At 40.5% G+C, this 22,818-nt stretch overlaps 1 protein-coding gene across 3 annotated transcripts in view; it reads right to left on the reverse strand.

Annotated features, from left to right (window-relative positions):
* FBXW8 (F-box and WD repeat domain containing 8) overlaps positions 1–22,818 on the reverse strand; it is a 108,629-nt gene that overhangs the window by 42,237 nt on the left and 43,574 nt on the right. For all 3 annotated transcript variants that reach the window (XM_019753955.2, XM_019753956.2, XM_074321827.1), the window contains exon 5: positions 20,277–20,440. In XM_019753955.2, the coding sequence (XP_019609514.2) occupies positions 20,277–20,440 (164 nt within the window). The remainder of the gene's footprint in view (positions 1–20,276; positions 20,441–22,818) is intronic.

Here is a 22,818-nt window from a genome sequence, read left to right on the forward strand (position 1 = left end):
AAACGGCCCTAACGCACCCTCCAAGTGGTTCTTGTAAGTACTGTACATCCTTCCTCACCAGCACCCTCTTGCAGCCCCAGCTGGCAGTGGTGCTTTCTTATGCATTGCTGTAAATGTGACCTTGGCTATCCCACACTTGTCAAAAACTCTGATTTTCCTATACGACCTTCTCCCCAGCACCTTGAATGCTGCCACCCAGATGAATTGCTCTCACACACTGGTTGTGTCTCCATCTTCTCGAATTGTCTAGAGCAGGTGTCTCTGAGTGAGGTCCCAGAACCAGCAGCATCAGCGTCACCGGGGAGCGGGTGAGAAACGCAAATGCTCAATCTGAGCAAATGCTCAAGGTTAAGAACCAGCAGTCTACAGGAACTTACACTTTTCTACCAGCTAGATACACTTTTCTGTATCTGGAATGCCATTTATTCCTTTTGTCTCACCAAATAATTTTTTTATCATTCCTATCCACTAAGCTACTTCTTTTCCCTCAAAGATTTGCCCAAGAAAAAATTACTTCCTGCACGTGCTGCATAATGTTCTGTTCCAATTCCAACTCATTTTATTCTTCAAAATTCACTGAGAAATAATTTGTGGAGCTAACATAGTCTGCAGCTATTTGTTTGAGTTCAAATCCAGCTTCACCGCTTGCTAGCCAAAGGCCTTGGGCAAGCTACTTAAAAGTGAGCCCGTTTCCTCATCTGTAAAACTGAAGATAATATTACCTACCACACAGGACAAACTAAAGGAGATAAACCATATAAAATGCTGGAGACAGGTCACTCATATAGTTGTACGTAGTCTTTCATTCCTGCTGTGTTATAAAGTGTATTTAATCTATTAATAGCATGAATTTCTTCCCAACTGCTCATCCATAAATCCAGTTCTAGTTCTGTAACTTCCTATTACCTAAGCTTTTTCATTTTTCTTCTCTTTGCAATCCATCTTCCCATCTTTCCTTTTTCTTGCCTTGTACTTTGCCTTGAAACAAGAAATGCTTTGAACTTAGGATCTTACTGTCAAGGATCCCTTAGCACTAAATAAATATATAGTCAGAAGAAAAGAATACATTTGGGCTGCTTTGCAAGACTTTTAAACTGTCAGGAGGCTAAGTAGGTGATTATAAACAAAAGCAGAGCTCTCTTGAAGTTAAATGCTGCTTCAGATGTAAAACACAGAGTACTCGATATCTCAAGTACATAATATCAAGAATTATGATAAACTTGGGGGATAAGCAGATCTCAAAAGAAAACGTTCTATAACACATTTCCCGGCAAACATTTTGGCAAATTCTCTCCATTCTGACTCAGGGGAAACAGATATGCTGCAGAAAATGCCAGTGGCTCTACACATTAAACAGGAGACAAGCGCATTCCAAGACGCATTGCCTTTGCTTGTAGACATCACAATCTACAGTAAAGAGAAACAAAAAATCGCTATTTGCATAGAGCTTTCCAACATTCAGATGCTTGCATCTGTACGCTCGGGTGCTCACTTCCACCTTGGGAGGAGCAGCCATCCTTATTTATCCTCATTTTATAAAAGAGAAGAGACACAAGCTCCACGTAGTTAAACAACTGTCCAAGGCCACTTGGTACATGATGAGGCTGGGCTGGGATTTAGCTACAAAAGTGCAGGACGAGCAGCTGCATGTACGAGGGCATAAAACAACTATGAGATCGATGAGTAACTGACGTAAACTCACCCTGCGCTCTGCCAAGTGTGGAAGTTATTCAACCACAGCTCACTCTAAGCACACATGGAGTTTATCTATAAACACATTTTTCATTATTAATCAAGTATTGGTTTTGTTGGCATCATTTTCCAGCAGAATTGCATGCAATAAAATACCCTTCACCACAAGGTTGAGCTTCACAAAGCTATCCTGAGAAGGGTCTTTTTGGAAAATACATTCTGGGGTTCCATCAATGTAACGGTCACAGCCTTCTCTTCTGAAGGCCTGTTGTGTCATCGTCTTTATGTCAACTTTCCCCGCTTCAGCTGTTCAGTGTAGAACTCGGACAGATCCTCACTTGTCAATGATGCCATTATCATTTGCACGGTCAGCCCTCCAAGCTGACTTCTAAGCGCATCAACATTTAGGGTTATGTCCTCTTGATGAACTGACCCTTCATGAGATGAAATGTCCCCTCTTTACGCTTTTTCCCTGCTTATCTTCTTTGTTTCGCAATCTACTTTGTCTGCTATGGCTAGAGCCACTCCAGCTCCCTCTGACTACTGTTAGCACGAGCACTAACGTTCCCACCCTCCCCCTTTTCCATGTGTCTTTATATTTAATGCTTATTTCATTTTCATTCCTTTGTTGGCTTATTAACCACATCTCTGTGTTGCGTTATTTCAGTGGTTGCTTTAGGAGTTTAACATACACCTGTGACCTACCAGTCTACCTACAAGTGGTATCACACCACTTCTCAGACAGCGGAGGAATATCACGGCCGCACACTTCCATTTCCTCCCTCCCAGCCTCTGCGCTATTGTGGTCATACTTTGCATGTCTACATGTTATAAACCCCACGTACATTGTTATTATTTTTGCATAAGCAGGCAAGTATCTTTTAAAGAGACTTAAATAAGGAAAAAAAGCCATTTATATTGACCCATGTAATGACCATATCTAGTACTCTTGCAACATCACTTTAAACATTACTAAATCCAGCAGCCGTGGTAAGATTTACAGTTTCACTTTGCAACTGTATTGTTGGATATTTGACCCAAAAACACATGGTCGAGGTGGGCAGGAACAGACACAGCAGCAGCTAACAGGGAGGGATGTTTTGAGTGAAAGCTAATTTTGTGAAGGGCCAATTTATTAGTTAATATAGTTATATCACGGCTACTTTTACAACATCAAGATTGCAAAGACTCAGAACAGTTAATACTTGAATTATAACAATGTTTTATAATATTTTCGCAGATTATCATCCATGTTAACCGACATTTAGCCAAAAAGAAACCAATGAGGCCACCAAGCACTTACTGAGCCCCTGCTTTGGGCCACCCACCACTGAGGAAACCACAGTGAACAAGGCAAAATTAAGCAAAAAAGCCGCCTGCCTGGAGCTGACATTCTAGCGGCACCTACCAAACACCTCAATGTGGGGGTGTATCAACAGGATATGATCTCTGGTCTTACAAAACTTACACTGAAGAGAAGCATTAAAATATGATAGAACAGATATATGCCAAGTACAATAAGGCCACAGACAAGCTGAACTTTTTGCCACGTTGTCATACTATTTCAAGACCTAACAGGAGCAGCTAACTTTTCCAAACAGTTCAAGTAGAACCAGGTCCAGTCCACGACACGACATTAAGGAAGAAGCAGTCAATGCCTATCGGAGCCAAATCAGTTCACTTCTCAAGGAGGTGACAATCTGTAAAACCTGATGCAAACTCATGTGACAGGCCACGTGTTCTCATATTGCAGACCCAGCGATAATACGGCTTTGGCTCCTGAGACCGGCTGGACGTGGGAGGTGGAAGGGTTGCCCTTTTCCCGCGCCATATACCCTGTGGAAGTGAATTCAGAGCACTGAGAGTGGCTGAACAGCAGTACAGGTTTGCTGAATGCTTGCTTGTCTCATGCTTTAGCAAGGGAACCTCTGGTTGTAAGAAACAGAAATCCACTGAAACTGGCTTAAATACAAAAGGAAACTGAATGGAAAGGAAGGGGGCGATTTCATGGAACCCAAGGGCAGGAAGTATAGCTGGAGATTATAGGGGGTCAGAACCAGAACTAGGAAATCATTCGGAACCAAGGCAGCTCCATGTGCACCACATATCTAGTCTCTGCTTCTCTCTACATCTGTTCTCTGTCTGTCTGTCTGTTTATCTCTCCCGCCCCCAAACCAACTTTCTCTCTCCCAACACCACAAAGTCTCCTACTCCACGTACACAATGAGACTGACCGTCTGAGGCCCAATGCACTCATTCCCAGACTCAGTCCGGGAATCAAATGCCCTCAGGGCCAGGGGTCCCCATCCTTGCCCACCCAGCTGAAGCCAAAACACTAATTCAAGTGCTATGAACAGGCCCACCTCTAGAGGGGCTGGCGAGGGACCTCAGAGCAAGGTGGCACCCTGACAGGTGTCTGCTACATTTATTCTGCCTGCTAGGCCAAAGTGAAACGAGAAAACGTCTCACCAAACGTAAAGGGGGCTTCTGTGCAGTTCCTTCCTAGTGACCTGACAGGCCCGTCACTGCCGGCGTTCCTGGAACCAGGAATGATCCCTCAGAGCTGGAGCTTCCGGCCCATTTCCCCCACACCAGGAACACTGAAAGGAGAGCAGGTGTCTTTCTGCCTCCCTGACAAAACTGCGGGACAGAAGATGTTGAACTCTGAGCTAGTGCTGGGGTCACAACGACGCTGTTTCAATCGTGAGAAATACGAAAAGGATGCAGACAAAATGAAAAGGGAAAAATCTGCAAGCACACAATAAGGGAGGGCCATCGGCCCCGTAAAGGACACAGGAGTAGGGCTGGGCAGACCCTGCTCTCTGGGCTCAGGACCCTCCACCTTGACAAGGGGCAGCAGGGCTGAAGGAACTGCGAGTTCACCTTAGACTAGGAACAGCCATTAATGATGACATGACTAACGATGGCCAGTCTTTTGAGGAGACATAAAGCCCGCTTGGCAGCTGTGGACCGGCACCCATGCCAGTTTGCAGCATGCCCCTCCCACCTCCCAAAGGAGGCCAGCCAGAGTGTGGTAATGAAACTGCACATAGCGGAAATGGGATCTAAATGAGTTTAAACTGATTTATGCTAGCTTTTGTAAAGATTACTTGGTATCAGGAAAGTGCTACCACTGTGAAATAATGTCAACAATCCTTAAGACCTCCGCCTAATGGTACTTGCACAGAATATTTATATTCCTCATCATGGGAACAAGGACCATAATGGGTACCATTTTTGTTTTATTAGGGATGCATATTTAAATTAATCTGCTATTTGCCTAAACAATTAGCTGCTTCTGTTTGTGTGCACAAAGCCAAAATTGCAATTAGGCTTCCATCAAAAAGATAAGTCCCAACTAAAACTGTCCCGGTGGAGTCGTAAGAGCTCAGGGCAGAACTTTCCAAAATTACTTTTTAGCATAATGGTAATTATGTTAATTGTTTGAAAGGTAAATAACTGCAGAACTGGTTTTGGAAAAAAACCACAATTGGTATTGCCCCTTCCCTTTGATCTTTTTCACGCACCATAAAATTTAAAACAGGTAAACAAGAAAGTCAGACTGGTCAGTTCTAGAACTACAGAGTTTGTCTCGTGCTCTTTAGTGCTTTCTCGATTAGAATTCATTTTAGCCATGTGCTCCTGTTCGATGGAGTTTGCACAATACACACCTGAGGCTTGTTCTCAGCTTCATAATAGCCAAGTAGCCGGGATCAATTCACTGCAGTTCAGAGACACTGAGTGAGGCTGACTACTTATAAAGACAGCTGGCCATCTCGATTCCCACAATGTAAATAAACATTTGCCGATCAGAAACCGAGCAGGAGTCAAAAGATATTCTGCAACAAGAGAAAAGGCCTTTAAATAAAAATGTTAAATACACTGATAGCACTCACTGAACACGTACCCCTTCATTCATCAAGTGTACAGACATCACCATGAAATGTACAGCAGAGATGTGAAGGTGGCATGAAATCTGAGACAAGGAAGTTTTGCTTTCATGGAAGACGCAGCCAATGGGAAATTAGTCCCAGTGCGAACGACAATCATAAAGGGCTAAATCATGGAGGGTCTTGAACGCTGAATGACATGTCTTCACCTGGGTGCTGCATCTACCGTCCCGCTGAACACAGCTCTAAAGCTGAACTCTGTTGCCTGTGGCAACAAACAAACAAACAGTAACTATGAGGCACTCTGGAAGCTGCATTTTACACTGACAAGTGAGAGAATCTGAATGGGTGTTTTGGAGCAATGAAATGACTGGTTAGGACACAAGCAAAGCAGGGACCAGACATGAGATGATAAAGCAGAAAGGGAGTCAAGTAGGAACAAAAGTTAAATATATTTAGTAGTTTCAAGTTCAAAGCAGAAGGAAAGAACATTTTTAAAAGGATAAAAAAATGAAGAGATCCCGTAAACAAAAAAGACTATGACACTGCGATTAAATACTAGAAAAATTTACAGTTAGCTAAGTCAAAGGAAAAGCAGATCGATGGGGAGAATGTGGTCCAGCCCTTCTCCGAGGGGAAGTGCTGAGAGAGCAGAAAATGTGCAAGGGACATCTGTGCCTGCAGCCCCTGCCTTTACAATGTAACTGAGGGACAGAAACGTAATATGGAATATATTTGGAAGAGTGTATCAGACACTGATTGTAATCGATGCTTCCAGAGAAGAGACTCGGGGGACTGGGTAATGGGGGGACCAAGTGTTTGTTGCCGGAGAAAAAACACTCACTTTTTACTATGTATCTTTTGGTACTACTTGCTTTTCTGCATGTAATACTATATCAAACAAGTGTTATAACTTCTCTACACATCTTTATAGACAGTAATATGATGTCGACGAAAAATATCCAGCCTAAGAGAAAGCTTGTAAGAGTCTGTTTGGGCCAAACTGATGACAATCGCCAGGAAGCAGAATCTCCACAGGTTGAGAAGATGCTCCACAAAACGGCGGTTTGCAGCTTATTTTATATGTAGCATCAAAGGGGGAGGGCTACATGAAACCCACTGCAGGTAGATTAAGGGGGTGGGAGAAAACAAGGCAGGGAAATCTCTGGGATTGGATAACAGTAAATTGGAGAGACAAGTACTTCTTGCACATAGGTGGGTGCAGGAGAGTTAATAGTTCTCATAGAGATGTTAATCAACGGACAAGAATAATGATGAGGGATTCTGCACTTTCCTGCTCAGGTCTGGATAAAGGGACTACTGACATTCCAAGGATGTCATCTTAGGTGCAAAACGACAATAGACAGGCTCACTTAAGGTGAAGATTGACTTCATGAAAGAAGCTTCAGGCTAAAGATGTGACTTCCCGCCATGGCCCACCTTAGTTATGAAATTTTTTATGTTCACACCATCTTATGTGGTTATTTTCAGTCTCCTGACCTTGTCAGGTTTAACCTGTGGCTCTTTTTCCGTCCTCAGTGATTAGTGAAGGGATATTTGTATTACTTACTCCAGTCATAATCTGCTTCTATTCTATAATATTTAACTCGGATGTACAAAATTAAAGACTCAAATTCTACTTCTGACCCATCAATGGGTTAAGGTGAATTAAACTCTAAAGGAGACTATAGCATCCCACCACTTCCCCAGATCAGACCAGCGCAGGGCCTGGGCTGGCGTTCAGTAGGTCTCAGCCTCCTAGTTCTCTCTCTCTCTCTCTCTCTCTCTCTCTCTCTCTCCTTATTCCCAAGAGGAAAATATGTCTATCTTCAAACATAGTTGCACTCATATGTTGAGTGACATAACTATAATATTTAGAAACCTATCCTTTAAGAACGACACTGGTAACTATTGAAGCTGAGTGATGGATGCACGGGGGTTCATCACACTACTCCTCTGCACCACAATAAAAGGATTTTTAAGAATAATAACTTGAAAGGCTATCGTTAAAAAAAAGTAAAACCTATTAACTTGTAAAAGTAACAAATATTAACTCAAGTTTTAGAAATGTTTCCGGTAGCTGCACTAGAAACTCAATGACTTCTCAGAACAGATTTACAATGCAAATTCCAGGGATGACATTTTGCAGCTTTTAGAAATGCCATTCCAAATCCTCAAAAGATCTGGATCATACTGTCAATTAATTCCCTTTCAATAACAGTATTAAATGGTTCAAATAAAAAGAAAAAAAATCCATATATATTTAGATTACGGCAAAATGGCAGTCCGTTATGAGTTACCTGGAACCAAGTGAGAAGAAGAAAATGGAAGCCTCAGGTAATCGAACCTCTCACGCAGGCATCCAGATTCAAATGCAAACCTGCCCAGTGTAGTTGAGCTGGGTCCGGAGGACCCTACAGGTTTGGAGTTCTCCCATCTCCCCTTGTGTGCGAAGGATCCAAACAGCCCAACACAGATTTCTCCCCTGAACTCCAGACCCACGGATTCACTTGTCTTAAGGCCAGTGGTCTTCAGACTAAAGTAATTTTGAAGAACTAGGTCTCCCTTTCACATTTTACATATAAAACTGACAATTGCTCATCGTAAGTTTTAAGTTGTGGCAAAAAAGTAACCTCTAGCATAGTTCTAAACATTGCCATTTTAAAATAAAATAGCTACACCATTCTTTGGAAACTAAATACTACAGATTAGATATTCATCATCATGCATTTTTTAAAAGGTGGGTGGGGAGGGAGGGCGAGCTTAAAGATAAATAAGATACCAAAACAAAAAGTGTGTTGAGAATCCCTGTGTTGAGAATTCCTAAGTAACCATCACCACAAAAACAGATTCTAATCTCAGGTCCCTAGATTGGCCAGACAACAGAAAATGAACAGGCACATTCTTTTCTGAGTAATCAATTAACATATAAAAGTATGGCATTAAATTGATATGAGGAAAAAGAATCTAGTTTAATAATCTAACATCCTTTTTTTAAATTTTGAAATTAATAACCTAAGACTTTTTTTTATTTTGAAATATTTCAGACTTACAATAAAGTTGCACAAATGATACAAAGAGATACAGTATACCCTTTACCCAACTTCCCCAAATGTTAACATAGTATATAACCATAGTATGAGCAAAGCCAGGAAATTAACGTTGATATAATGTTTAATCTATAGACTTCACTCGAATTTCACCAACTGTCCCACCAACATCCTTTTTCTGGTCCAGGATCCAATCCAGAATTCCACATCACATTTAACTGTCATGTCTCTTTCATCTATTCCAATTTGGGACAATTCTTGGTTTTCTTTGTCCTTCACGACCTTGACACTTGAAAAGTACTGAACATTTATCTTGTAGAAGATCTCTGAGTCGTCCCATGTTTATTCGAGTTTAAAATCAGGCTAGGCGTTTTTTGGCAAAAACAGCACAGATGTGTCTTTTCGGTATACGACATTGGGAGGTACATGTCAATGTCTCATTCCTGAAAATGGTTAAGTTTCATCATTGGTTACGGTGTTATCTTCAGGTTTCTATACTGTAAAGTTACCATTTTTCTCTTGTGGAGAGATAATTTGAGAATATGAAAATATCTCATTTCCCATCATACTAATTTTAGCTTCCACTGATGATTCTTGCCTCTAACAATTATTACTGTAGGATTTGCCAAATGTTTTCTATTTTCATTATCCTTTCTCCATGTATTAACTGAAATGTTACTATAAGGAAGAGCTTTCTCTGCCCTCATTTACATCAGTACGGACTCATGGATATTTACTTTATTCTATAGGTTATAATCCATTGCTAACAAACTTTGTTGTTCAAATTGTCCCTGATTTGGCTGTTGGGAGCTCTAGTTTGGTTCCTTTTCCTATAAATAAAAACTGCCCCTTCCTGCATTTTTTTAAAAAACATCTTTACTTTCTGGCTTCGCGACATGTCCAAACTTGTCGTGCCTTAGCCCTGGTTCCTTTTATTGAAGAATTAATGATATTTAGAAACCAAAATCTAGGCACTAGCTGTGCTCAGTTATTACTAGGGTAGCACAATATATTCTTATAACTCTTAGGAATTAGAATGAGCAAGTCCAGGTCTTTACCTCAAAGGCCATAAATCGAGCTCTTAAAAATATACAGAAAGCCTTTCATGGCCTTGGAACAGAGGGGTGGAGCGAGCTGCTTATCCAGGAACTTCTTTTTGAAATCCTGATTTTTAAGTTCTGTTTGGCAGCAGAATTAAAAGGAAAGAGGAACAAACAATTCAGAGTATAACAGTCCCCCCCTTATCTATGGGGGAAGGAGAGGTCTGACAATTAAGTTTGCGAACTCTTCCTAGAAAAAGTGCTCCATACCTCATTGCTGAAGATCACTATGGTCACCTTCCAAGTACTCCCCTTGGGAAGCTATGCACGGATGGCAGCACCTAGTCCATCCTTTAATGCAATTTTGGAACTTTTTCTGGAATGGCCGTCAGAGCTGTCATCCTATTACCCTTGATGTCCTGAATGTCATCAAAATGTCTTCCTTTCAATATTCCCTTTATCTTCGGGTAAAGAAAGAAGTCACTGGGGCCAGATAAGGTGAGTAGGGAGAGTGTTCCAATACAGTTATTTGTCTACTGGTTAAAAACTCCCTCACAGACAGTGCCCTGTGAGCTGGTGCATTGTCGTGATGCAAGAGCCATAAATTGTTGGTGAAAAGTTCAGGTCGTCTAACTTTTTCACGCAGCCTTTTCAGCACTTCCAAATAGTCAACTTGGTTAACTGTTTATCCAGTTGGTACAAATTCATAATGAATAATCCCTCTGATATCAAAAAGGTTAGCAGCATCATTGCAACAAGTTTGCAAACTTAATTGTCAGACCGCGTATGATCATCTCAAAGAAACAGAAAAAATGTTTGACAAAACCAATTTGTATTACTGATAAAAACTCTTAGTTAATCGTCATAGAAGGGAACTTTCTCCATCTGCTTAAGACCATCTATGAAAAACCTACAACTAACAATATACTTAATGGTAAAAGACAATGCTTTCCCTTTGAAATTGGAAAAAAGGCAAGGATATCCATTTTCACTAATATTATTCAACATTGTACGGAGGTCCTACTTGGTGCAATAAGAAAAAGAAATAAAAAGCATACAGATAGGAAAGGAAGAAGTAAAACTGTCAATGAATAAATTGTCTATGAAATCCTAACCAATCTATAAAAATCATTACCAGACTAATAAGTATCTTTAGCATGAGATCAATATGAGATCAATATGCAGAGATCAATTATATCTCTTCAAATTAGCAACAAACAATTAGAAATTGATATTGCATCAGAAATACAAGATGGTTGAGGATTAAGTCAGCAAAATATGTTTAAGACCTATGTGCTGAAAACTGTAGATGTTGCTGAGAAAAATTAAGGAAGGCCCAAATAAATGGAGAGAGTTATCATGTTCATGGAAGATTGAGTGCTGTTAAGACGTCATCTCTTCCCTAATTGACCTAGAGATTTAATCCAATCCCATTCGAAATCCCTGCAAGTTTTCTGGGGTAGAAATTTATAAGCTGGTTCTAAAATTTTAAATCTTAAAAAACAAACAAACAAAAAAATGCATAGGGCCAAGAATAGCCAAGAACAATTTTAAAAACATAGCATAAAGCTGGAGGACTTACCCTACCAGACTTCAGATTTACTATAAAACCACAGTAATCAAAACGGTGTGATACTGGCATAAGAATGGATCTATGAATCAAATGGAACAAAATGAAGTCCAGAAAAAAGATCCACCCACTGATTTTTTTTACAAAGGTGTCAAGGTAATTCAATGAAGACATGATCATCTTTTCAACAAATGATGCTGAACCAAGCAGGTATGAGTATGGATTTTCTTTAGTCTGTTAATATGATTATATTGATTGATTTTCAAATGTTAAACTAACCTTGAATTCCTGGGATGAGTGCTGATTATGAGGCATTATCCTTTTAATGTGTTGCAAGATACAATCTTACAACATTTTGTTGAGGATTTTTACATCTATATTTATGAGAAATATCGATCTGTAGTTTACTTGCTTTCATGTACTAGTTATTCTTTTTCTTCTTTATCTGGTTTTAGTATCAGGGTAATGCTCCTAAAGTTGAGTTGAGAAGTGTTCCTTGTAGTTTATTTTATGGCAAATGTGTAGAATTGGCATTTTTACTTCCTTAAATGTTTGACAGAATTCACCAGTAAAGTCACTGGGCTTGCAGCTTTCTTTGTGTAGAACTTCTAAATTACAAACTCAATTTCTTTAATGAAAATAGAGCTATCTAAGTTTTCTCTTTCTTCTTAAGTGACTTTTGGTAGTTTGTGTCTTTCAAAAAAAATCAATTTATCCATTTCATCTAACTGGTTCAATTTATTGGCATAAAATTGTCTAAATATTTCCTTATAGTCCTTTTACCATTTGTAGTATCTGTAATGATGTCCCCTCTTACATTATTGTTGGTAATTAATTTTTTTTTTCTCCTGATCACTCTGGCTAAGGTTTGTCAACTTGATTGCTCTTTTTAAAGGGCCACTTTTCTGTTTCACTGATTTTCCTGTATTGTTCTCTCTCTCTTCTATTTTTTTTATTTCTGCTTCTATCTTTATTACTTTGTCCCTTACACTTATTTTAATTTTCTTTTTCTAGTTTCTTAAAGTAAAATGTTGTATTGTTGATTTGACTTTCTTTTTTCTAATAGAAGTACTTAATGCTATAAATTTCCCTCTAAGCACTGTTTTAGCTACACCCCATCCATTCTGATTTATTGTTTCTCATTTTCATTCAGTTCAAAATATTTCCTAATTTATTTTGTTATCTAGAAGTATGTTGTTTAATTTCCAAATATTTGGAGATTTTCTCTGCACCAGCCCTGCAGTCAGCCATTTGTGCAAGGCGCCTGGCTCCTTTTACTGGAGAGTGATATTTTCAAGATCCAAGCACTAAGTGTGCTTATTCCTACTGGGCAGTTGCTGTTTCTACACCTTCTCAGCAAACAAAGCTAGGACATACCGTGTTTCCCCGAAAATAAGACCTAGCCGGACAATCAGCTCTAATATATTAATTTTTGGAGCAAAAATTAATATAAGACCCGGTATTATATTATATAAGACCCAGTATTTTATATTATATATTATATTATATTATTATATACCCGATCTTACAATAAAATAAGACCGGGTCTTACATTAATTTTTGCTCCAAAAGACACATTAGAGCTGATTATCCGGCTAGGTCTTATTTTTGGGGGAACATGGCATATGAAATATATGCATATAAACATCTCTATTTACATATCTATCTATCTACAGTGAAAATCATGAATTCCACACTGACACCTCCTATTCCGATCTGGCCCCAAGGGGTTCATTCTGAAGATCCCCTTTCCATACCTGTACCTTCCTCCTCTAATAATAAGGAAACTGGCTCCCATTGTCCTCAATACATGTGCCTGCTCACTCTCTCTGTGCTGCCAGCCTCCTAAACCCGGCGGGCCACTGCTCCACTCAGACTACCTGCTCCACCTGGCCCTGGCCCCACGGGGCTGCCTTCCTACTCCACGGGGCCTGCCTAATGGCTTTTTGACTGAAAAGGCAGGCACATTTTGCTTTCAAACAAGAATACATTCCACAATTATATTTATTCCTGCTTTAATTGAGCCCTAGGGTTTAGAATGGAATATACGCTACAACCAAAATTGCAAGTACTGAAAAGGAAATTAAATTCTCTGACTTGAAATTCAGTTTATTTCCTTCCAAAAAATAATTCATCCTCGGTTTTCATTGGGTACATTTAAGCACTTGGATAATTTATCTCTCAAGTCTCACCCGTCTCCCCAAAGCTGTACTGTTTACTGCTCCTTTCCATTTTTAAGCTCAACTGTAATAAGACAGGACAGCTACTTTGAATTTATGCATCATACTGTGTCTTATTAAAAATCAGTTTTCAGTAAAACCACCCAATAAGCCAAAGGATTAACATCAAATCTTGTATTCTAACTTCAATGTGCCACTTTTTTTCTGCATGAGAAAAATTATTTCAAATTATTTTCACCAGTAACTTCAACACTTCGCAGTTATCCAGAAATTGACCACCCGCTAGTGTGCACCCGACAGCATGAGAACTTCTCCCTCCAGTGCTTTTTAAATGTGAGAGCTCGCAGACCTCTAGAATCCATCTATGCACCCCTCAGTGTGAAAGACAAAGCATTACCAAGGCATGTAGGTGATAACTTGGTGCCAACAGCCTGCGACTACAAAATGCAAATTCAAACACTAAGACCCCGCAGGCAGGGCTCAGTTACAAAGTCAAAAGACCCAGATTTCTTTTTTTCTTTTTTTTTTTTTAGATTACCATAAAAATACACTGATTTAAAAAATTCTCCTAAAGATTTCACAACTCCCACCCAAGATTGTACCTGTGGACTCCCCTTTGAGGAACACTATTCTATTATTTAGTGACAGTGCATATTCAGTCCAAAGCATCCATAAACAAGTGTAAACTATAATTTCAATCTCTTCTCACCGAAAATAGAAAAATCTTTTTAAAAAAGCACTTTTATTCAGCAACCTCCTCCAACACATAAATACTGTCTATGGCTTGTCTGTGAAACAAAATCCATCTTAGACCACAGCAGTCAACTTTAAAGTTCCATGCCCTAAGAAATACTTCCTCAACACAGAAAGAAGGACCTCAGTTCGAACTCTGCATTTCCATTTTTAATTCCGCTCTGAATTATCTTGAAAATGTAAGCATTCCTACTGTTAAGAAATTGTTTAAATTTATTAATGTATCCTATCTTTTAAAAGGACTAGCCCGGGTATTGTTTGGTTTTTGTCTTGAAGTTGTTCTATTTTGTTTTGTCTGCTGAGAGTCTGAATACGACTCCTAAAACTAAGCACCACAGGCAAAGGTTTCAGGCAAGAACTGGTTATTGAAACTTCTAAGACAAAAATGACCAGAAAAGAAAGACCTTAAAAAACCAAAATGCTCCATAATCCACAGCCAGTTGTCCTAGCCATCTCCCAAGCAATACTTCAGTGGGTTAATAATTCACTTCTAAAACTTCAATTTTGATCAGGGGAGGAGGAAGAGATTGAATGTTGCATTTAAAGGTTACGTCATTACATTCAAATGTCATCATCCACATACAAACAAGAAACATAAGCAAATCTATCAAAGAACTGATTTTTTATTAAACAGAAAATCATGCATAAAACTTTAGAAGCGCCTAAGTCTCCACAGTCGTCTCACTAAAACATGGGCCTCCACTTCACCGCTGAAAGGAAGCTTGGAGAGACCCACTTGCATCCATTGTTAGCAAGTCAGTAAATGAGAAATCAGTCACTTCAGCCCAGGGCAGGCAGTCTCGGACAATGGAGCATGTGTGTGTTCAGACAATTGTACTGGGCGTGCTGCAGAAGTGGATGAGCCACTTTGCCTTGCTTGACGGCACCACAGAAAGACGACCGTTGGCTGTCCCATCTAGGTTTCCACACGCTAACATGCACTGGGTCTTGTCTCTCCTCTCCCCACGTAGGGGAACACGTAAGAACTTCTTTGACCCTAAGAAGTGTGCCATCTCCTTTCTCTCTAACGAGCACATTTTCAAGGCAAACTCTGCAAGCAGGCAGAGGGTTTCCAGCACACCGCCGTGCCCTGACGCGGTGGCTCCAGGCCAGAGGCAGGCAGGCATGGAGCAGATGGAGTCCTGGCAAGGTCTGCGCTGCCCCTGCATTAGCAGCATCTGCTCATTACTCAGAACCTTCGCCTGCTTTATCTAATGCTCCAGGAAAAGCATTTTGATTTGATTCATTTCGGTGTGGTAACGTGCAACACAATTAGTGGTAAAATCAAACTGGAGGATGGCCAGTGCTGACAATCGGAAACAAGGCAGAAGAAATATGAGGCCAGTGGGTTGGAATTCAAAAACTCACAACTGTGGAGCACCTTGCCAAATCTCAACCCCCCAGGTGGGAGGACAGCGTTCTCGGAGGGGAAGGAGGCGAAAAAGGAGGAAGGGACGAGTCCCTTTCTCCCAACACAGTGACCGTCTCCCCTCCTGACGGTGCCGGCGGAGAATCTGCGTGCACAGCGTGAGGGGTGTCTCAATGGCTACAGAGCTTCCCTTTGGCACAAGCCGGGAGCTGAAGTTCATTAACTCATTTTATTATCTTAGTCGTCTCTTCTGTGGGACACAGTCACACATTTTATAAAGCAGACCCCACAAGGTAAGTTTCCTTTTTGCCATGTTGGGCCGAAGAAGTGCGGGTCCGCTGCTACTGGAAAGGAGCAAGATAAAAAAAAAAAAAAAAAGTGCGTTTGATGATTTCATTCTGTCTTTGCCCAGAAGTAGCTACTCATGAATAAATATCGTTGGTATAAATATCGCAGTGTCAGTCTGTTAAACTGAAGTCAGACTGAAGACAATGCCTCCTGAGGTCTGGGGGAAAGCAAGAAGTTGGTGTTTATCTCACAAATAGTAACAACACTGATCAGACTGGTAGAACAAGCTCAGAGTGACAGAGAGGCAAGAAAACACAAGAGCTGTTACCAAGGAAATAATCCTAACACCAAAAGGAATTTGGAACAAATCAAAGATTTCATCGTAAATGCTGCAGCCATGGAAGTACTGTCAACTTTACCTAGAATAGGGAACAATCCCCCAGAGCATGACGGGAAACCCAAAAGGACAAGACTGACAGACAGGATATCAATGTAAACAACGACACAGACCAACTAGAACAGAACAAAAGACCCAGAAACAAAAGAACTCCTATCTAAAGACTTGTAAAGGCGGCACCTCCAACCAGTGAGGCAGAAATGGGCTTTCTAGTAAGAGATGCTGGAAAAAAGACATACTTGCAGTCATTATCTAATATAGCCTGGACTCCACACTGGTCAAGATTTCAATATAAAAAATAGAAGACAAAGAATTACAAGTAGCAGGTAAACATGTGAAAAAAATTCAGCCTCTCTCACATTAAGAGAAATGCAAACTGAAACTACATTTGGATATATAATTTCTTATCTGTCAAAGTGACAAATACCTAAAAATTTGAAGCACACTTTGCAGATAAAACTGTGAGGACGTGAGCACACCTTCATGCCTTGCTGGTAAGAGTGCAAAATAATATAACCCCATTTGCATTTTTACAGGAAACTATCCTCCCACACGTACGTGAGAAGTGGTATGCACAAGGTTTTCCACTGTAGTGCTGTAACAACAAAAGATCAGAAACAACACATCTGTTCTTCAGTAAGGGACTGTGTGAATAAACCATAGTACCTGTACGATGGAATACTATGCAGGTACGAAAAGTACATTCTTTATACACTAACATGGCCAACCATTCAAGATGTGTCATTAACGAGCTATATTCGTATGCTCTCCCATGTTTCCTGCAGCATTATTCACAACAGCCAAGATGTGGAAACAACCCAAATGTCTACCAACGAATGAATGGATAAAAAAGGTGTGGTACCTATACCACACAATGGAATACTATGCAGCCATAAGAAAGGAAGGTATCTTGCCATTTGCAACAACATGGATGGACCTTGAGCATATTAAGCTAAGTGAGATTAAGTCAGAAAGAGAAAGACAAGTACTGTATGACATCATTTTTATGTGGCATCTAAAGAAATCAAACCTGTAAAAAAATTTAAAAAGCAGAATAAAATGGAGGTTACCAGGGGATAAAATTGATGATGTTTAAAGGTTCAAATGAGTAGTAAATAAGCCATAGGTTTCTAATGCACAGGATAATGAACATAGATAATAATATTGTATTATAATTATGTAATATAATAAATGTCACTATAATAACAATCATGTTACAACATATAAATGTATCAAAGTAACATGCTGTACACCTTAAACTTACACAATGTTATATATCAGATTATTCCAGAAAAAGATATGTCATTAAGTGAAAAAAGCCAAGGTGTGTAATAGTATAAGGTAATATGTCATCTTTTGGTGAGAAGAGGAGGGAGATAAGAATAGCTATTCATATTTGCTTATATTTGCAATGCAGAAATACTGGAAGGATTGACAAGAAACTGAAATACATGATTGCTTTAGAATGGGACTAGGCAAAAATGAATAGAAGCGAGATTTCTCAACACATAACTGTTTATATTAGTTTGATCTTATGTCCCTAACAATGTATTAGTCAAAAATATTAAATTACAAATATAACCCGCTCATTTATGGATTAAAAAATTAAAATCTCACACACACACACACACACACACACATACACACACACACACTACCATCTAGAAGAATAAACCATAAACAAAAGTCCATTGAAGAATAAATGACAAATTGAATAAATATTTAAAATAGATATGAGAAGGGTTATTTCTTTAGGTTTTTCTATTCAACCAGAAAAGATAACAACCCAAATAAAAATGGTGAAACATTGGAACACATAATTTACAGAGAAAGAAATACAAACAAATAATAACACAATAAAAAGATGCTCATGTGTACTTATAGAAAAAGGCAAACCGAAACAAGTCACAGGCCATTTCCACCTATCAGACAGGCACGAGGAAGCAGTCATTCTTACATACTTTTGGTGGGACTGTAAACTGGTAGAACCTTCTTGGAGGGCAATTTAGCAATCTTTATGAAAACCTGAAGTGTCTGTAGCCTGCGACCCAGTAATTTATCCCATGGCTATATGTGTACAAGTCTATCATGATATCTGTTCAAAGATACTGCTTGCAGAACTGTTTTTAATAACAAAAATAAACAATTCAGAGGGCCCTAATCACGAAGGACTCTAATAAATAAATGATAGTACAGCCACATAATGCAATATTACACAGGCTGAAAAAGAGTAACGTTGACCTGTAAGTGCTAAAACGGAGATATCAAGATGTGTCATTCGGTGAAAAAAGCAAGGTGCAGAACAGTATCTCGAGTAGGACGTAGGTGTAAACGTGTGCGTGTGAGCTGGAGGTAGGGTAACAGGGAGGAACGCTTCAACTTCTTTTTGGAGATGTTTTCTTTTCCATTTCATATAGTTTTGCTCTGTTTGTATTTTATCTATGAAAAATGTTTTAAAACCAAGTATTTAAAACATATTTTGGAAATTATTTGCCAAGTATTTACAGAAGAAAGCGGTTTCTCTATCCCATCTACATGGTTTCCCAATGTTTTTGTGCCACAATAGGGACGAGGGTGACAAAGACAGTTCCGACTGACAGTATAAAACCAGCAGCACTCTTGCACATCACCTCAAGCTATATTTTCAAGCTCACAAGATACGAGACCTGGGGTGCAATACGTCAGGTGCACATTTCTAGAAGTGTCTCTGTGTTTAGTATTACCTAATCAGCACTCCAACCACACATGGCCCAGGGGACACAACCTCAGCTCTGGTCTCTCTATGGACTAATGACTCAGCCTCAAGCAAATCTCTTAGCTGGTCGCTTTGAACCTCAGTTTCCCCCATTTGAAGAAAACTGTATGTGTGTGCACACATGTCTGTGGCAGGGAAGCTACTAGGTAATTCTAAAACTGTACGATTCTAACTGGAAAGTACTGCAACCTGTGCGTAGTTGTTTAAAAAAATCTCATCGATTATTTGGAAAAGTAGCAAACACACTCAAGCTGCTCATATGTTATCTGTCCAGGATCTCAATAAACAGATATAAAATATCAAAATACGCCCCCACAAGAAAGCTGAATTTCTAGATACTAAAAGAAAAAAATCCATCAATGGTATCTACTAATATCAAACCAAAAGAACAGAATTCATGTTGTTAAAATAATAAAATGAAAATATTTTCAAAATTTCAGCCCTAATTTTTATTTTTTAAATGGCACCTGGACATAAGATCCCCGGTTACCTACTTAACTGCAATTCTGTCCACTGAGACAACGATAATGTCACACTGATAAGAAGATTCCGCAACCGTGCCACCAGCATCCTGAAATATTCTGTGGTCCACCTTTCAGGCAGGGGGGCAACAAAGCTTTTGGAAATTCCAACTTCTACCATCACGGAAGTCCGCAGCACAAGAGGTAGGAGTATAGGATACCCATGGCCATGAAAACTATTAGCTACACACTGTCAAGTGTTTCTGTTTTAGACCATTCTTACCTAGTTCTGTAACTGCACAGTTGTTCATGCACAAAAGGAATTCTACCGGTCCCAGAGAGACAGCACATTCCCATAAATTATCTTGTATGGGATGTAAGTGCCAGGAAAAGGGAAGCACGGACTTTTATTTTTCTACTTCCATATCTGTCAATAGATTACCTATGTCTACCCCCTTTGCACTGTTCCCTCTGGACTGAGCAGAGACTGAAGGAAAACTAGGCCAAGTATATTTAATATTTTACACCAAACAAGTTATTTGCTTAAGATGGCTTGGCCAGCCTCATGTCTGGCACCAAACCCAACCCGACCGTTCCAGTAGGAATTAAACCCCAGTTTTAATGGGTGCTGTGCTCCAAGGCCTGCTAATGCATGGAGGGTTATTGGCCAACTTCTTCACATAAAGGCAAGAGCGAGTGCATGTGTGTGAACATGTGTGTGTGCCCACGTGTATGTATGGACGGATTACAGGGGGAGCCAGCCACAGCTGCTTAATTTTTGTAGAGCTTTTTTTTTTTTCCTTAATAGGGAAGAGGGCTGTGGTTACTTACCATCCTCATAAGCCGCTACCGCCAGCGAGCTGTTTATCCTCACAAAGGAGACGTATGGCTGCATTCCAGGCTCGTCCTCGTCCTCGTCGTACTCGGAGTCCAGGAAGGGGGCGATGTAGTCCCAGGTGCGGGTGTCCCACACCCTCACGTCCCCCGATGTATATCTGGAAAAGAAGGACACACTTGGTTCCAAGCACACATCGAAGAGCAGGGCCACAGTGGAGAAATGGGGGACAGGTTTAGAACGGCAGAGGAGTAAGACTGGGTCTGCGGGGAACAACTCTTGCCACACTCTTTCGATGAGTACGTCCGACAGGAGAAAATGTCCGCTGGATAACAGAAAGCCTGGGAACACGTTTCATGTGCTCACAGCACAATGGTGACAATTTCAAAAGAGAATATACTATACTAATAAAAAAATTGGGTGTCGAGAGCTTCTTTTTTCCTTTTACACTATTATGACTAATCTGCTACCTTAAGTTCTGGTAAAGAGAGCATTAGCAGAAATTTGCAAATGCCACAGTATTTACATAAATACACACACGAAAGACAGGCAGAGAGAGCACAAGAGAGAGGGAGAGAAATACTAAGGACTAATGGCCGTACAGGCACAAGCTTTCTAATACCTCATCCATGCATCAGATTTGACTGGTTAAAGTCCCTAAAGACTAATTGATTTGCTGAAACAATTAAATCTTGCCTTTCGCAGCCAGACAATGCTGCCTTCTCATGAAAAGCTCTTGCCGAAATACATGCCTCTCCCGGTTTTGCCCACTTAGAAAACAGGAGCCCTCACTCTCTCCTATTACCAGTGTTACTCCAACAAATGACTCTCCATCAAAGCCAATGCCGGGCCAGACCCAGCTCGGACACAAGCCCGTTGGATAACGGACTGGCCAGATGATGAGACGGCGTATGGCTGGTCATGGAGGCTCTGATGCTAAGTTCCTTACACCTGCTGCACAGGGTTCAATTCTACACGTCAAGCTACTGTGGGGAGGCGTGTTAGAAATGTTTTAAGAGTCTCCTGGTGTTCCCACACAAACACAGCGATAGATAATTTAAGGGGGTTAACAGTCTGCCTGAGGCCCAAGCCTCAGGAAGAGGTTTCTTTAATCCCACGTTAAAAGTGTAGAGTCAAACAAGGTAACCTCTGAGATTAAATCACGGAAATGTATGACATGATTTATCGATGAAGTAATTACAAATCAATTTCTCATGTGAGATTTCTTAATAAAGAAACCAAGAGCACTCTGACTCAGGTGTGCAGCATTTACTGAACGTAACAGCATTTCCCTCAAATTATTAATTGACAGTGAATACAACACTATAATTCAAAGGTCACGCTGTGACACAAATTCTCTAGGTTGGAGAATTCAGTTCTCTCCCCACAGACAGTGCCCAGAGGGTGTGCGTATAAAGAGCCAAATAGGAGACACGTGCTTTCGGAAACTGGACTGATAGGCCTCTGACCGCTGATCCTCTAGTAAATAAAAACGCACACTCCACGAGTGTCATTAAGCTTGGCGACACATAAGCAAGGGCGGATATTGATGGCACCACAGCCAAAGCACGGCTGCTGGCTCCCAGGCCATCCAGGCAGCTTTCCAGATCACCGTTCTTAACAAGGAACCCTATACAAGCACGCACACCCCACTGCCCCAAAACTACTTGCCTCACCTTGACACCCTGAAAATGACTCAGGCGTTCCTGGAGTAAGGCCACTTGCCTAGCTAGAGACACTGAACAGAAAGAACATGTTCGAATTTCTAGACTGGGTGTAATTAGATTCTTAAGGATAAATTCTATATGAAAGGAACTAGCCAATTCAGAAAAGAAAGGTGAGAAAGATGGCAACATCTTTCAGAAATACAGAGAAGGTAAGGGAAAGAAAGGCAAAGAAAGGGAATTTAGTAGGTCAGAGAACTGGAACTTGGAGAGGAAGACGTGCACAAACCAGGAAGATGGACTACCTTTCCATCACTCTCGGTCAGCCTGTTTTTCATGGCCTGTATATCAGACCATGCCAGTAGTCTTCACATGGTCCTCTGTGGTGCCCCCGAGGGGCTGCAGTGGGGAGCAGGAGGGTACAGAGGAGAGAATTTTAGTGGCCTGAGCTCCAGCCCCACCCCAAGCCCTTTTTACACAAAGAGATCCGAGGTAAAGCAACAACCAAACCAAAACTTGAAAAACTGCTGAACACAGAATACTGAACAATGAAATGCAACTTGTTGCTCTCTCTCATCACTTGAGGGAAGAGGAGAGAGGTGGCCAGAGATGGCACAGAAAAGAACACTCTTAAAATCGAAAAGGCTTCTGATGAGCCTTTTCTTCCATGAAGTTGTCCCACTCACGTGGCAACACCGCACATCTAAAATTAAATGCATCCTCTCCTCAAAAAGTTTCAGCTCATCACTACACTAGCCGACTGCCCAATTCCTTATTTTTGTGAGTGATTCTTTTTTTCCCCACCACCCACACTGCCATGCATGTTCGAGTTGCCCCCCCTTTCTGTTCTCATTTCTGGGAAAGCCACCCTAGT

This window comes from Rhinolophus sinicus, linkage group LG16 (genome assembly GCF_036562045.2).
Source record: "Rhinolophus sinicus isolate RSC01 linkage group LG16, ASM3656204v1, whole genome shotgun sequence".
Classification (NCBI taxonomy): Eukaryota; Metazoa; Chordata; class Mammalia; order Chiroptera; family Rhinolophidae; genus Rhinolophus; species Rhinolophus sinicus.